Source organism: Protopterus annectens, chromosome 8.part0 (assembly GCF_019279795.1).
Source record: "Protopterus annectens isolate FY-2018-M chromosome 8.part0, PAN1.0, whole genome shotgun sequence".
Lineage (NCBI taxonomy): Eukaryota > Metazoa > Chordata > Ceratodontiformes > Protopteridae > Protopterus > Protopterus annectens.
The window spans coordinates 1,845,289,967-1,845,304,835 of NC_056741.1; the positions used below are offsets into that span (position 1 = coordinate 1,845,289,967).

At 35.6% G+C, this 14,869-nt stretch overlaps 1 protein-coding gene across 1 annotated transcript in view; it reads left to right on the forward strand.

Annotated features, from left to right (window-relative positions):
- The window catches only part of LOC122808573, a 185,294-nt gene that overhangs the window by 103,622 nt on the left and 66,803 nt on the right, over positions 1-14,869 (forward strand). The window contains exon 6 of the mRNA XM_044079531.1: positions 4,161-4,290. Within this exon, the coding sequence (XP_043935466.1) occupies positions 4,161-4,290 (130 nt within the window). The remainder of the gene's footprint in view (positions 1-4,160; positions 4,291-14,869) is intronic.

The following is a 14,869-nucleotide window of genomic DNA, read 5'->3' on the forward strand; positions in this document are numbered from 1 at the left end:
CTCAGTCTTGCACTATTCCCAAACATTACCCAGCAGCTATAGCCTTAGTTGACTCCTCTACTGCTAAGCACTTAGTTAATTCCAATCCTACTCTAATAAGGATGGGAAAATGTATTGATAGGTGTGGGGGGAAAGCGTATACTTCTGCAACTTTGATTTCCACAATTTAAAATTGTCAAGCTAGCTCATATGCTAAAGTTTGCTCTGACATATTGTGAATGTATGTTTTATCTATAGTTTCTTCCTGTGAAGAAAAAATACTTTAAATAAGCTTAATTTCTTCTACTGCACAAATCACTACTCATTGTTTGCAGTATGTGTATGATTCTGTTGATACGTCTTCCAGAGCTATGGCCACTGGGACTGTTTTAGGAAGTTTTCATTAGCTGCATTCTCAGATCCTGCCAGATGATTTAAACATTGAGATTTTAAATTTGCCCTTAGATGGAGATTTAGTGTTTGAACCTTTTGCTGCAGAGGTGATCAAAAAGTGTGACGAAAGGGGCAAGCTGATCCAGGGAATGGCTGAGATCTTTTCATCCTCCTTTTCAAAATTGTCCAAGAGATTTTCTTTTTCCTCATCGAATATTTTGCAAAAAACAGAATAAGCAGTCTTAACAGAATTCAGGTGAACAGATGTTTAAGAAGACATAGTGGCAAGGGGGTTCCAAAAAGAAGTCTCAAATCTCCCAAAATGAAGGACAGTCCAACAAGTCTGAATGACCATTCAAGAGACCATGTAACCCCATTCCAGGCCCCTATTCACTTCCAGAAAATCTGAATCTCAATTTTTCTGTTTGGCAACAGACAAATGCGTTCTGAAAATCATTTAGCAGTGTTACAGATGACAGTGGGAGGAAGTTCCTCCTTTCCAGAGGATAATCCCTCATCCTGCAGATCAGACTGTTTTTTTGTTCTTTTTCACATTCTGTCCCAAAGAGAGATAGAACCAGTTTCCCCATCCCATTTGGGAAAGGGGTTTTATTCAAGGATGATCTTGGTGTTGTCAGTGCCAAAAAAAAAGAAAACAAAAATGCTTTTAGACCAATTCTGGATCTTTCTTTTCTAAACCTGTTTGTGATAGTGCGCAAATTCAAATTGATATCACGTCATAATTTGTTACCTCTTCTTCCTCTTCAAGTCTCCTGGTAACACTAAACTTAAAATATGCTTATCATTCCACCCCTATTTATCCACACGTCAGGTGTTTCTTAGGGTTTTGTTTGTCTGGATCACATTATCAGGTCTCTTCCTTACTCTTTGGACTATCCACTGCACCAAAAGTGTTCACAAAGTGTTTGGCTTCAGTTATAGATCATTGCAAGCTACAGGTTATCCACATTTTTCCATATTTTGATGACTTGCTTATCTTTGCAAAGTTTTTTTTTAATGTCAGGAGTCTCTCTCTTGGGTGAGAGATCTTTTGTGCAAGCTGGGATTCCAAGAGAATATTTTTTGACTCCCTCACAAAAGATTGTGGTTGTGGGATATCAACTAGATGCCTCAGTTCAAAGAGCTTTTCTTCCGTGGGAAAACTAGATCTGTATGTAGATCTATTTCTAAGGTTTTCCACTTAGAATTCAGTAACTGAGAGGTAATACCTCAGAATTTTGGGTCTCATGGCATCTATGATTCTCATGATAATCCTGGCAAGATGAAATATACAGTGGTATCTGGAATATCTTTGGTCTCAGCATCAACTGCCTTTGTCTTTTCAGATCCCAGTACTCAGATTTGAAAGAAGAAAAATGTTTTGGTAGAAACAACCACCAAAATCCAGGCCTCCCCTTCTCTATCCCTGCTGCAAAGTAGTCAGTCACCACAAACACTTTAGACTTTGCTTGAGGAGCAGTTTTGGGAGGGATAAACATTTAAGGACTGTGGGACACCACTGACAGATGCAAGCACACAACTGTCAAGGAGATACTTGCCCTGTTCAAGGCGTTCAACTCTCTGAACCATCTTTGGCCCCAGGGACCACTTCAAGTAGCTACAGATAATACTACGTTTATGTGCTATATCACAAACAAATAGGAACCAGGTTGTACCCCATTTTCAGATTATCCATTTTAGATTGTGATATAGCTTCACTGCACAGTCTCACTCTATAGACATCCTGCATTCTGTCAGAGCAAAACTGTGTGGCAGACAGGATGAGCAGGACCAGGGCAGACCCTCATAGATGGAAAGTAGATCAGGGGGGGTCTTCTAAGATTTGATCCATCTGTGGGAATTCCTCAAGCTGACCTCTTTGCATCCTCTCTGAACAATCAGCTAGCAAATTTCTGTTCCAGGGCTCCATGTAAGAGGGCTGGGAGGACAGGTGCCTTTTTTATTTTTGGACAAAAATGTTGCTGTATATCTTTCCACTCTCTCTACTAATATCCAGGATACTTCTGCAGATTATGAAGGAATATCTTAGGAGACTTCTTTCTGGCCCAGGCAATTGTGGTTCTCCCTTCTTTTTGAAATTGGCAGGGGCAATTACTACAAGGTTCCTCATAGGCTGGATCTAGTCACACAAGAAAAGGAGTGTTTGATATACCCTAACATGAATCATCTTAAACTGACTGCCTGGATAATAGGGTCTTAATTCCTTTAAATCCTGAGGATGTGTGACAGGCACTAATGGTGGCAGGAAAGCCTGCTACTACAAAATCATATAATTAACAAATGAAAAAGGTTTTCTAGTTGGTGCTAACAACATAACCATTACCCATTCAGGGCTAGCTGTTCTCTAGTTTTACAGTATATGTGTGAGTTACTATCCTATGGCCTTTCTTATTTCTCTATCAAGGTTCATTTATTGACCATTTCAGCATATCTGTCCATAGATCTAGTTTTTCAAGGCAGTTTCATGACAAAATGTTCTTGAAAGGGGTTTTGCATAAAATTCCTCCAAGTAAACCAGTGGCTTCTCATTGGCATCTTAATCTTGTGTTAGAGAAGCTAACACTTGCTCAATTTCAACCAGCTAGTCTGTCTGATTTGAGGTTATTAACATATAAAACAGTTTTATGGATTGCTCTGACCTATGCAAGAAGGATATCTGAGATGCAAGTTGTTATGGTGAGTCAAATCTACATCATTTTCCATGGGGAGAAGGGGACATTGAGAACTGTCCTTCTTTTATGCCTAAAGTGGTATCTGAATTTAGTTTAAGCCAAACTATCCCTGTCCCCATTTTCTTTCTTGAACTTAAAATGAGGGAGAAAGTATACTCCATACTTTGGATGTCCGCAGACAATACAGTACTACATTGACAGAACTAAATCTTTCAGATCTTTACATAAGTTACTCATTTCTAGTGAAGGTAAGAAGAAGGGACAACCTGTGTCAAAACAGACTATTTCCAAATGGCTGTCTAAGGATATTACCTTTTGTTATACTCACCATGACAAATTTATACCAGACAGGATCAAGGCCTACTCTACCAGGGCCTTGGTTCCATCTGTGGCTTTTTGTAAAGGTTGGGATTCTAGAAGTATTCTAGAAGTTGCTACTTGGTCCTCTGGACATAACTTTTGCAAAGCATTATAAGCTTGTTTCCTTCTCTAGGTCTAGATCACGTTTTGCTAGGACCATTCTCCAGGGGCTCCTGGACTCTTCTTCTTGCTTCCAAATATAATTAGTTATGGTAATCAATCCATATAGCTAAGGCTACTGCAGCAGTGATCAATATGAAGAACATAATATGGTTGTATATGTTGAAGTTAGCATAACAGTAGATGTTCATATGATCACTGCTGCAGTAGCTGCTCCCTTCCTTCATCCCCCTTTTTTTTGGTGTGTTTTTATGCCAGGGTGTGGAGATTTATTTTTTGTTATTCCTAGCATTGTCCTTTCAGGGCTGAGTTTCCCCTTTCTACTGCCAGGAAAGCTCTGAAAGGCTTAGCACCCAAACTTATTTAGTCAGCTCATCTTGAGTTTCATGACATCTTGCGTGCATGGAAGGTGCTGTGAAGCTTTGTAAGCTGGCCAGCAGTTATATCCTTGGCATGATCTAACCCATATAGTTAAGGCTTACTGCAGTAGTGATCATTCAAACATCTACTATTATGGTAAGTTCAACTTACACAACTGTACTATATTTCACTGTTCCATTTCAAAATACTCCAAGATAGTAATATAAGTGAAACAGAATTATTCTTCTTTTACAGATTGAAGACGTCCAAGGAAAGGTTCAGAACATGCAGAGCTATGACAAAACGAACCTTTTATACTTCAGGGATAAAGTGAGGAAGATAAAGAATCGCCTGCAGTCCTGTAGCACTTATGATATAGAAAACAGTAAGTTTTACCTTGTCCACAATATATAAATTCATGCATGAAGTACAAGTACTCTGGAGTTTCCTTAGCATTAGATCCTTGAGTAAGGACAGAGACAGACATCTGTAGCACATAACTGAATAAAGTAAGAAATGAGTTTTGAAGAACACCATTATATTGTGTCCAGCAAAATATGTATGGATTATAGCTGTTCAAGCTTAATTATAAATTATTTTCAATGAGTTCAGTAATTCAAACTGGAAAAGTCTATCAGTGTCTAATAATCAATAAATTATATCTCATCAGTTGATTCTGAGTCTGTGTAGGATGGGTGGATGCATTCATAAGGATAGATTCATAAGACTTTCAATTCTGTCTCAGTAGCTAACCACCAAGGTTACATACCAATTTGCAGCTGCATCATTCACTGAACAAAACTTATGGAATACCACATATTTTGTAAGATAGAAAGGGATGTGAAAATGTGGAAAGTGATGCTCACTTGAATAATGGCAGGATTAGACCACTGGACTAATAGGTAAATTGTATGCTGGTTTGAGGAAATGCAGTAGCAGGACTTGCAGAAGGAGTAGAAATGGACCAATCAAGTATTTGTAGGTAAAAGAGTATGCAGATCACGGGTTTCTGATTACTACATTATACAGGTTTCCACCTGACTGCATTCTTCAACAGTTCAATACCTGTTTGTTCATTTGTGTATTGCTTGGCCCTGGATGTTGCATCTAGTTCTTTGCAGGCTGTATGTTTTAGTAATCTGTGTGAACTCAAATATGCATTCATTTTTATGGGCCCTGAGTTTATGGCATATTGGAGAATTAGATATGTTTTAATGATTGCTTTTTCTCTAAATTGGATAATTTTGGAGTAAGAATATGTAAGTAGACAGGAAGGGGGATGACTTGTCAACTGAAAAACATCCTTACATTTTGCGGTGGTGGTGCTGCTGTAGCGTTGTCGCCTCACAGTAAGATGCTGTCCGGTTCGATTCTCAGCTAGAGCGTCTTCTGTGTGGAGACATGCATAAACAGGCGTACCTTCGTTGAAGGTTGTGCGTCAGGGCTGGTAACTCGGCACGTAAAAATCAACTACCAATCATTAGCGGACTGGAGTTCTTCTGTGGCGACCCCTAACTGGGAAAAGCCGAAAGACACAACAACTGAAAAAAACTCACTAAACTTTACTTAGATGGCAGTTATATTTACAATTGTTGTAATTCAAGAAAACATAATGGACTTGCTTATTTATCATTTTCAGTTCAAGTTAATTTTGACATTTATTAATCACAGTCAGTTTAATTTTAATGGTTTGAGAGGAATGTAACAAATGCAGAGTTGCATTATGGTTAAGCTGCATGGTTTCATTATTATATAATCTACTGAACTGATTGCATTTATAACTGAAGAACAAGAAACATCATAATAATTAAACTAACAGCTCTAGGTAAAACTGTTAAGACACTATAACTATTTGAAAGCCTTTATAATGGATGTCAAATCAAGACTCCTTGTCAAGAGTTCATTGTCATAACCTGACAAAATGCTTCAGTTGCTAGTTTAAGGCTGGGTTATGGCTAGGGGTTTGCCTGCCCTGATGTTGATGAGATCAGTTGCTTGCCATGCATAACATTACTTTTCTTACCTCATTAACAAGGATAAGGATAAACGAATGGACTTGTTATGGCGGACTGAAGGAAGGTGAGAGTAGCTCATGCTGTGAGTGTATACTGCAAATATATACTGTTACATGCAGTTTTAATCTGATTAAATTCCTATGTCATGTATATTTAAACAACCAGTACAAGTAGTTATGCACATTATCAACAAAAAGCAACAAACACCTAAAAGGAGAAGACTATAACATAAAATATTGCCTGGCTATTTACTCAATCTATGGAAAGAGATGATCAATATACACATAGATTAAGAGGGAACATCAGAAAAGTGGTATTGGATCAATGAAAAATCAAATTAGAAAATTAAAATTTTCAAGTTAGTGACATACTTTTACCAATAAATATTAAAGCAAAAAAATAAGAAAGTTGATTTTGAGGCTGTAAACAGTAAAGGGTAATTTGGTAATGCTTTTTTATTTTATTTTATTTTTTTTGGTTTGAAACTTGGCATAAAGTTGGGATAAAGGAATGGTTCAAAAGAAGAAATGAGGGTTAAAATATTAGGATGCTAATAGCAGATTATAGAAATTGTTTAAGGCATAAAATACTAAAGTATGGTGAAGTAAGAGTGTTTGGAGTATTAGAAGTGAGTAACAATAATGATAGTAGAAGGCTTTGGAAAGAAACATGATCACATTTAGAGAAGTCATGTCTAGAGGATGGTTATATAGAAGGTGATGGAAAGAATATTCCAACGTAAAGTTTTTTGACCCCAGTATTAAAGGGAAACTGCAATCTACTTCTCCATATAATTTTAAAATTATTAACTTTTTATGGTATGCATATTTAAACTATCAATACAAGAAAAAAGAAGAAGAATAAAAGCATTTAGAAAATTAACATAGAAAAAAGGTATAACATAATGAAGAAAAATCAGAAAATGAATGTATATTGCCAAAAATATAATTGAATAATTTAGACTGTTCTCAGTTTTAATAAGGTGAATATTTGATCTTATTAAGATAAAAAAAAATACAAAAATGTTAAGGAAATGAAACAAGTAACTAGTTTTATTTACATAATTTGAAGGAATGAATGAATGTGCTTGATAAACCATTTCATGGAATTTAAAGGAAAAAGGTTTCTGTCCTTGTACATACATACATACATACATACATACATACATACAAATGTTTCAAGCATAGACATTAAAGCCCTTCTAGCGTACCAATATGCCAAAACACTTGTTCCCATAATAAATGTCCAGGCTGTTCTTAAAAATATCTAAACTAGTACTTGCTTTAATGTAGTTTGGTAGTCTGTTTGAGGCATCAGCTACTCTGTCAGAAAACCAATTAGTGCACTTCTCATTCCTATAGAATCTTCTACACAGGTTATCTGACGATTCTGTAGTACTTTTTGATAAACCCAAACATTCCCAGAGGTAGTTGTCCCTAAATGCCCTATATACCTGAATAAGATATCCTTTTAAATATCTGTGAGAAACACTGTACAAGTTCAGATATTTTAGTCTTTCATAATAACTTAGATTTTCACATCCATGGATGCCCTTAGTATATTTCTGCTGTACTCTTTCCAGTTTATTCATGCCTGTTTTCTATAGGGTTTCCATATTGTTATTCCATACTCAAATTTGGGTCTAATGTAACTAACAAACAATTACTTCATTATGTTTGATTTCCTATACTTTATACATTTTTATACAACCTATGGTTCTAGAACTATCATTAGCCAATTGGTTGATATGATTAGGAAAACTCATAGCTGAATCTACCCATATACCCAGGTCTTTAAATGAGTCTACAGTTTCAATCACTGTGAGCTGTATTAAATATTCACCTTTCAGTTTATGTCTCCCAATGCTCATATGCTTAGTTTTTGATGTATTTATCAACATATTATTCTCTTGTGCCCAAATGTTCAGTTTAGTCAAATTATTTTGCAGACATGCCTTATCTGTAACACTTGTAATCAGTTTACCCAATTTCAGGTCGTCAGCATATAGACTGTAGAACACCTCAGATGAAAAAGTAAGGTCTGAAAGATACAATCTAAACTAGTACAGAGCCCTGTGGGACACCTTGACTGTAACCAAGGATTTCACCTGTCCAGTTGGTGTGTGATACTTGCCATGTCCTCTTTGTAAGCCATGCAGCTATCCATCTTATCAACGGTACATCAATACCTAGTTGCTCTAATTTATTGATCAGTGTTTTGTGCATGACTCTGTCAAATGCTGAAGTTAAATCTATAGAAATCACATCACAGCACGATTTTTCATTCATAGCTGTTATTATATTATTATAGAACATCATGTTACAGGTGGTAATAGATCTATTTTCAACATATGCATGCTGATATATGGTTTCAAGTCCCAACCTATCCAGTTCTGACAATAACTTATCCAGTATTACCTTTTCCATTATTTTTCCACAACATGAAAGTAGACATAAGGGTCTCCAATCTTGAGGAATCTCCCCATATTTATATGATCTAGTGAATAATAGATGCAATGGCAAATTCTTGCTTAAGTGTTCTCAGGTCATTGTTACTTATTCCGTCTCCTCCCTGTGCTTTGTTTGGATCCAGTTTGCACAGTTCTTTTTCAATATAATCTAATTTGATTCCAGTATCTGAGGTTATCTGGCTGTCACTAAGACAACTTACCACCCCTTTTGTGGAGCTAAACTCTTTTGCATAAGATTTTGTAAATATATCTATAATCTATCGTGACTGAGAATAAATTTTAGAATCTGCACACAGTTTATCAATTTGTGTATCTTTACTCCTTCCACATCTTATGTAGCTATAAAAAGGTTTCTTATTATGCTCAATATATATTTATATAAATTTTCTTTAATTTTTTTCTTGATCTTGTCTAACACTATGCTTAATTTGTTTGTCCAGCTCGTTTATTTCAGTTTTCAAAGTTGTAGTTCAACCTCTCTTCCATTTCTTATATTTTTTGTCTCTTACCTTAATCAGGTATCTTGTTCTTATGGAAATACCCCACCCCCACCCCCGATGTTGCATGCCTAGATCCTGATGTTAAACATTTTTTTTACTTTTTGCACTCAAACAATTTCTCTTTCAAAACTTTATACATTCCATCTGCAGTTTTTCCACTGAACACCTCACTCCAGTTAGTTTTATATAGTAATTGTTTTGCTTCCCTATAATCTGTAATTAACCTTCTGTGCATTGGCTTAGGTTTCAGTTTGGCAGAATTATCTAGCAACAAATTAACCTTTATGACCCCATCATCACTGCACATTAATAGAGGTAAAACTTGTCTTGAAGTTACAGTGATTTCTTTGGGAACACAAACAATATCTAGTATATTCCGTCCCCTGGTAGTTTTTTTTGGAATTATGGAATTTAAAGGAAAAAAGCTTTTGTCCTTGGGGTCCAGGGGGAATATTGTCCTCATTTAAAAAAAAAAACGGGGAGTATACAAAGATCAATTAGAGAAAATTCTTCTCTATTGCGCTCATTTCACCAGTGTCATAAAGATCAATTAATGCCTGTTTTCTTTGTGACTGAGATATACACATAAGTTAGGAAGCAATCATTGTATTGGCAGTTGGTAGACTTAAAATCTGCATTCAGTAATGTACATTGATTAAAACTATGAACAATAATATTTAAATAATATTTAAGAGAATATTTGTTGCAAGTTTAAATAATGTATTAGAAGAACTCTATAGCTTAAACTGGCCACACTTTAGGTTCTCTGGATGGGGACAGTTAACATAATATGAGATGTACATGGAAGCCAGGCAGTGGTAAATATATGCACCCTGGTTATTCCTGATTTATACAGGCAATACATTTTTCTGGATAAGAGATAAAAGGGAATTACTAATAGTAATCAAGTTCAACTGCATGGATAACATGGCACTAATGAGCAATGACATACATTACATTATTAAATAGATACAGTATTTAGAGTACTTCTCATAAGGTTATGATTTGCCAATCAATATAAACCAATCCAACTTAATGATTTATAGATGTAAAGATCAAAAGAAAGTGACATAGTGATAAGAAAGAGGAGACTAAAATAATTAAGTCTACAACTTACTTAGGCATTATTTTTGTCTAATGATTATTGGTGCTCACATGTTGAGTAAAGGTTGAAATTAAAAGGAATTGTCAAGAATTATGTTAAACAGAGTTTGTGTTAGGAGGTGTGACACCCGTGCACTGGCCCATTAATCAAGGAGCCTTAATCCTCACCACTAACACCAGTGAGGGGCATGTACATTGAGAGGATAACAAGTACACACACAGTAAAGTACAATTTCTCTTAAGAGCACACAGAGATCACAGTCAGTCTAGGGCTGGTTTCTCCTTTTCTCTCCAGATCACCAATAAGACTCCCCACTGGCACAGCTATAGGGTACAGATCTCAGCCTAGCGGTCAAGCCAAAACCTCTAGCACCCTCTCTGTCCAACCAGTGCTTTGTGCCCCTGCCCATGTAGCTGACACACACACTTTAAGATATGAGTTATATATAAACACACAAGACACTCCTGAGGAAGGCTGGCACAGGTTCTCCAGCTATGCCCCATTCTCTCCAGACTATACGGTAGAAATCACTGCCACTAACCACTATGTATCAGCTACTAATAAGGCCCTTACCAAAGGGTGTCCAATTTTACTGTGCAATATTATTATTATCCAATTAGTAAGTGTGCCGAACAGCAAGACTATTTTAGTGGCTTGGACAGTATCACCAAATGCATGCAATGTACTCTAAGAGCTTAAATTATCTCTAAACAAAACAGCCACAGTTGAAAGCTATAAAAATATTTAATAATAAATAATAAAAACACAAGACAATACTCATCAGTTCAACAGTGCTAATTAAGAGTTCAAAAATCACAGGAAAATTATTTAAAACAATACTGTATGATAGTCTGACATAAATACAGAAAACAGCTAGACTAATCTGGCTATTTCTATCTATCTCTAAGAGAAATCACTGTTCTAAATAAACTACTTACATACACAGAAAGCAAGTGCTGGTGAGTGGATGTTCTTACTAGATCTAAGACAAGATACACAATGTTCTATATTTCTCTCTGAGAAAGTCTTAAATGGATAATACACAGTACTACTGAGTCATTTCACATTATATCATTTGTATCACTTCTCATTTAGTTCCCAGGCTAACAGAAACTCACAATTTACATTTCTTTGTAAGTTGCACCTGGCCAGGAAGCCACAGCAATAAAAGACATTTTTACATGTAAAACCTTAGTAATTATCTCTTAAGTTAAGACAACAGAAAGAATTTTCAGCCCAGACATCCTGTATCTGAGCTTGAAATCAGTCATAAAATGCTTCACTTATCAACTTTCTTCCAGCAGGGTGCACTGTGGTTAAATTTTTTGAAACTCAGAACATTCACAGTTTTCTTACATTTAGTTTTCTTACATTTGTAAAAACAAGCCTGTGGATCATATTTATATTTATAATGACATAGAATTATTTACAAAATTCTATCTAGCTAGGCTGGCAGCCTTCACAGGAGGAATGATAAACCCCTGCTATAGTTGATTAGATCAAAAATATACTCTATAATGAAGCATGGTGTAGATGGTACAGATAAAGAACTAAAGAAAATGTTAAGTAAGATATCAAGGAAAGCTTTGTTATTTCCAAATTATTTCCTTAGACCTATTTGAGACATGTGACTGGTGGCTATCAAATAGCATTAGCAGAGGGTCAGGTCCTAGTCAGTTGGATTAGGTATATAAGACTGAATGAAGAAGTGGTAACAGCTCAAATGTTACAGGAAAAATGTTCTGTGCATGTTGAGGAATTAGAAAATCTTGGAATTCTGAATAAACACAAAAGATTTTAAGAAATTATGAAATGGTTCTTGTGTCTATTATTAAGGAAGATCATTTTAGAAAATACTAATCTCAAGTTCACCATAACTACAAATTAAGTATGTGTATATTGCTGTTAAGATTTAGTTACATAGTTTTTAGTAGTAGGCAACTGCATACTTAACTTTATATTACAATCATGTTCCCTATTAGCAGCAAAGACAAGGTTGCTGTAAGATTTTAAATGTATACCCACCGGTGCTAACTTATCAAAACAGCCTTTTCTGATATTATACTTAAATGACAGAAAATGCTTTTTTTCTGAGAAATGACTATAATTTTTAGTTCAGATGTGATAAAATCAGATTAATGATTCAGCCAGAGCACGTGCACGCACACACACACACACACACACACACACACACACACACACACACACACGCACGCGCACACACACACACACACACACACACCCACACAGACTCACACACACACACACATACACACAGACACACAAACATGCACGTTGTTGTGAACTGATAAAAAAGTCAGCCTTTTAGCTGATTATATCTACTTTTTGGCACCTACTGCAATATAACCGTATCTCTGAAATCATTTGAAATCTGACAATTTTCTCAAAAAAAAATGTGTCATGAGGCTCAACTAAAGCATACACTTGTGAATAAGTACACAGCTCTGTTTTCATGTTATATGTCTTATTACACAAGGGTATAAATAATGAGACGGCATAAATTCTGTGACAGAAATGTTCTCTTTTCTTGAGAAGCATATATGACTTTTACATCAGATGAAATGCCAACTTACTGAAAATTTATTCTGCACATATTTTACATTTTCCACCATGAAACGAAGGAATACTCTCGCCTTTAACATGTTGAGAACAGCGCGACATGCTTGACTGTGGCAATTAAATGCCTGTAAAGGCCTGCATTAGGTTCACATATTTGAAAGTTCATATAATCTCCAATTAATAGTTATTAGTTAAATTTTCAGGGAAATATACCTATATGCTTTGGTACACCCTTAATAACCTATATAGACCTTGGTGCTGAAGTTGTCCTGTCCATTAACATGTTAATATGGTCAGTCCATGGAATGTTGGTGATGATATCTTTCCAGAGACAAAACAATTACCTCTTCTGGAGGAATGCATATAATTTATACCTGTAATGTTTATTTATTGCTTATTTCTGAACCATGTACGTGGAGTGGTCATGTCCAAATAAAGTGCAAGAAGAGGACAGCACAAAGTTTTTAAATAAAATGCTAGAGTAAATGTCCAACAACAAGGTCAGAGAAATTATAAGCTGTACTCATTCAGGCTGTTATGTAAGTGGAGTAGTAACAACGTGTCAATGATGTGATATTAGACAATGAATGAAATGTACATCGATACCCTATTGAAAGATGAATGTTCTCCAGCAGGGTATTAATGTACAGATACACCCCTGAGTAAAAAAAAAAAAAAAAAAAAAAAAAAAACACTTACACTGCTTTAGTGTTATATTAATTTGCCATGACTTACTAAAAACAGCTGCAATTTTTTATGTTCACTAAACTGTACAATAAATAACTAAATAAATAAAACGTATATGTGTGTGTGTGTGTGTGTGTGTGTGTGTGTGTGTGTGTGTGTGTGTGTGTGTGTGTGTGTGTGTGTGTGTGCATGTGAGAGTGTCAGGCAGAGAGAGACAAAGGAAAACCAAAGTGAGCAAATGAGCAAGAGAAGAGTGGAGTAAATGAGACTGAGTGCACACCTGTCAACTTCTCTGCTGGAGAATAATGGATAAAGCCAAAAATATGAGGGGAAAAGACTTAAAGAAAGACACAATTTTAAATATAACCTTAATTCACCTAAGCAAATAATACAAATAAAGCAAAATGTTTTACATAAACATACATTTTCTGCACAATTAATTATAATGTCTGCTCCATTAACAGACAGTAATCTTCAGTGATTTACCAGAAAGTCAAATATTTTTGATGGGCAGGGCAAAATTAGAGACAGTTGAGAGGCATGTGGGGTTGCAATATCTTGCACTGTATTGATTTTTTATTAATTTGATCACAATGATTTATATAAAGTGTAATTGCTGGGCATATTGTTTGTGTGTGTGTGCTTGTGGACATACCCAAAAATCACAGACAGTTTTTAAATATTACTTTAATTCACTTAAAACACAACTAGAATAACACTTTTTGCATCAATGTGAGCTTTATGAACAGCACTAGAAATATTTACAATTGAACATACTGGTATTTGGTCAAAGTTCACTTTTCTCAAAGGGTGCACTTGCAAAAAAATTAGACCTTATATGCATTCACACACACTAACTACAAAATAAATACATAAATAGATTGCTAGGTAGACAGATAGATAGATAGATAGATAGATAGATAGATAGATAGATAGATAGATAGATAGATAGATAGATATGGAAGACAAATCATTTGCTGCACTAACCCAAGCAGTGACAGAGTAATTCACCAAAATGCTAAATTCTAGCACCAAAGTTTCTCATCATAGTTTACTCCAAAATGTTTCTTTTTATTTATCCCTAGTTGACTTGGTTAGTCCCACTAAACTAGTAGCATCTTTTTAGGGGAGACCTGAGGTGGTATTTATATTACTAGAGGAAATTTGGCCATGGCATTGGGAAACTTTCCTTACTTGTAATTTTGGAGGATGGTGCGTAACATGGAGAAGATGATGGAAGGCATTGAGGTGAACACCAGTGCTATGTAGAGTACTAGTAAGATTGTGGAGGGTTCAGATGTGATTTTTCAACAAAACTTGTTTGCTGAAACTGAAAAAGAGGAGTTAATAAGTGATTCTTGTGTTATAGCAATGCTCCAGTCAGGGTGGTTGCAGGATGATGACTAGAAAAAGATGATGATGCATAGTGAGCCAGAAATTGAAGGATATGTTTCCTGGGAAGACATTATCTATAAAATACAAAAAGAGAAAGCAGGGTTTATCATGAAAAATTATGGTAAAATGGAAAGCATATCCTATGCAGGAAAGGGAAAGAAGGTCCCAGGGAGAAAAAAAAAAAAAGAGAATGTGAAGCAGAAGTATGTGGT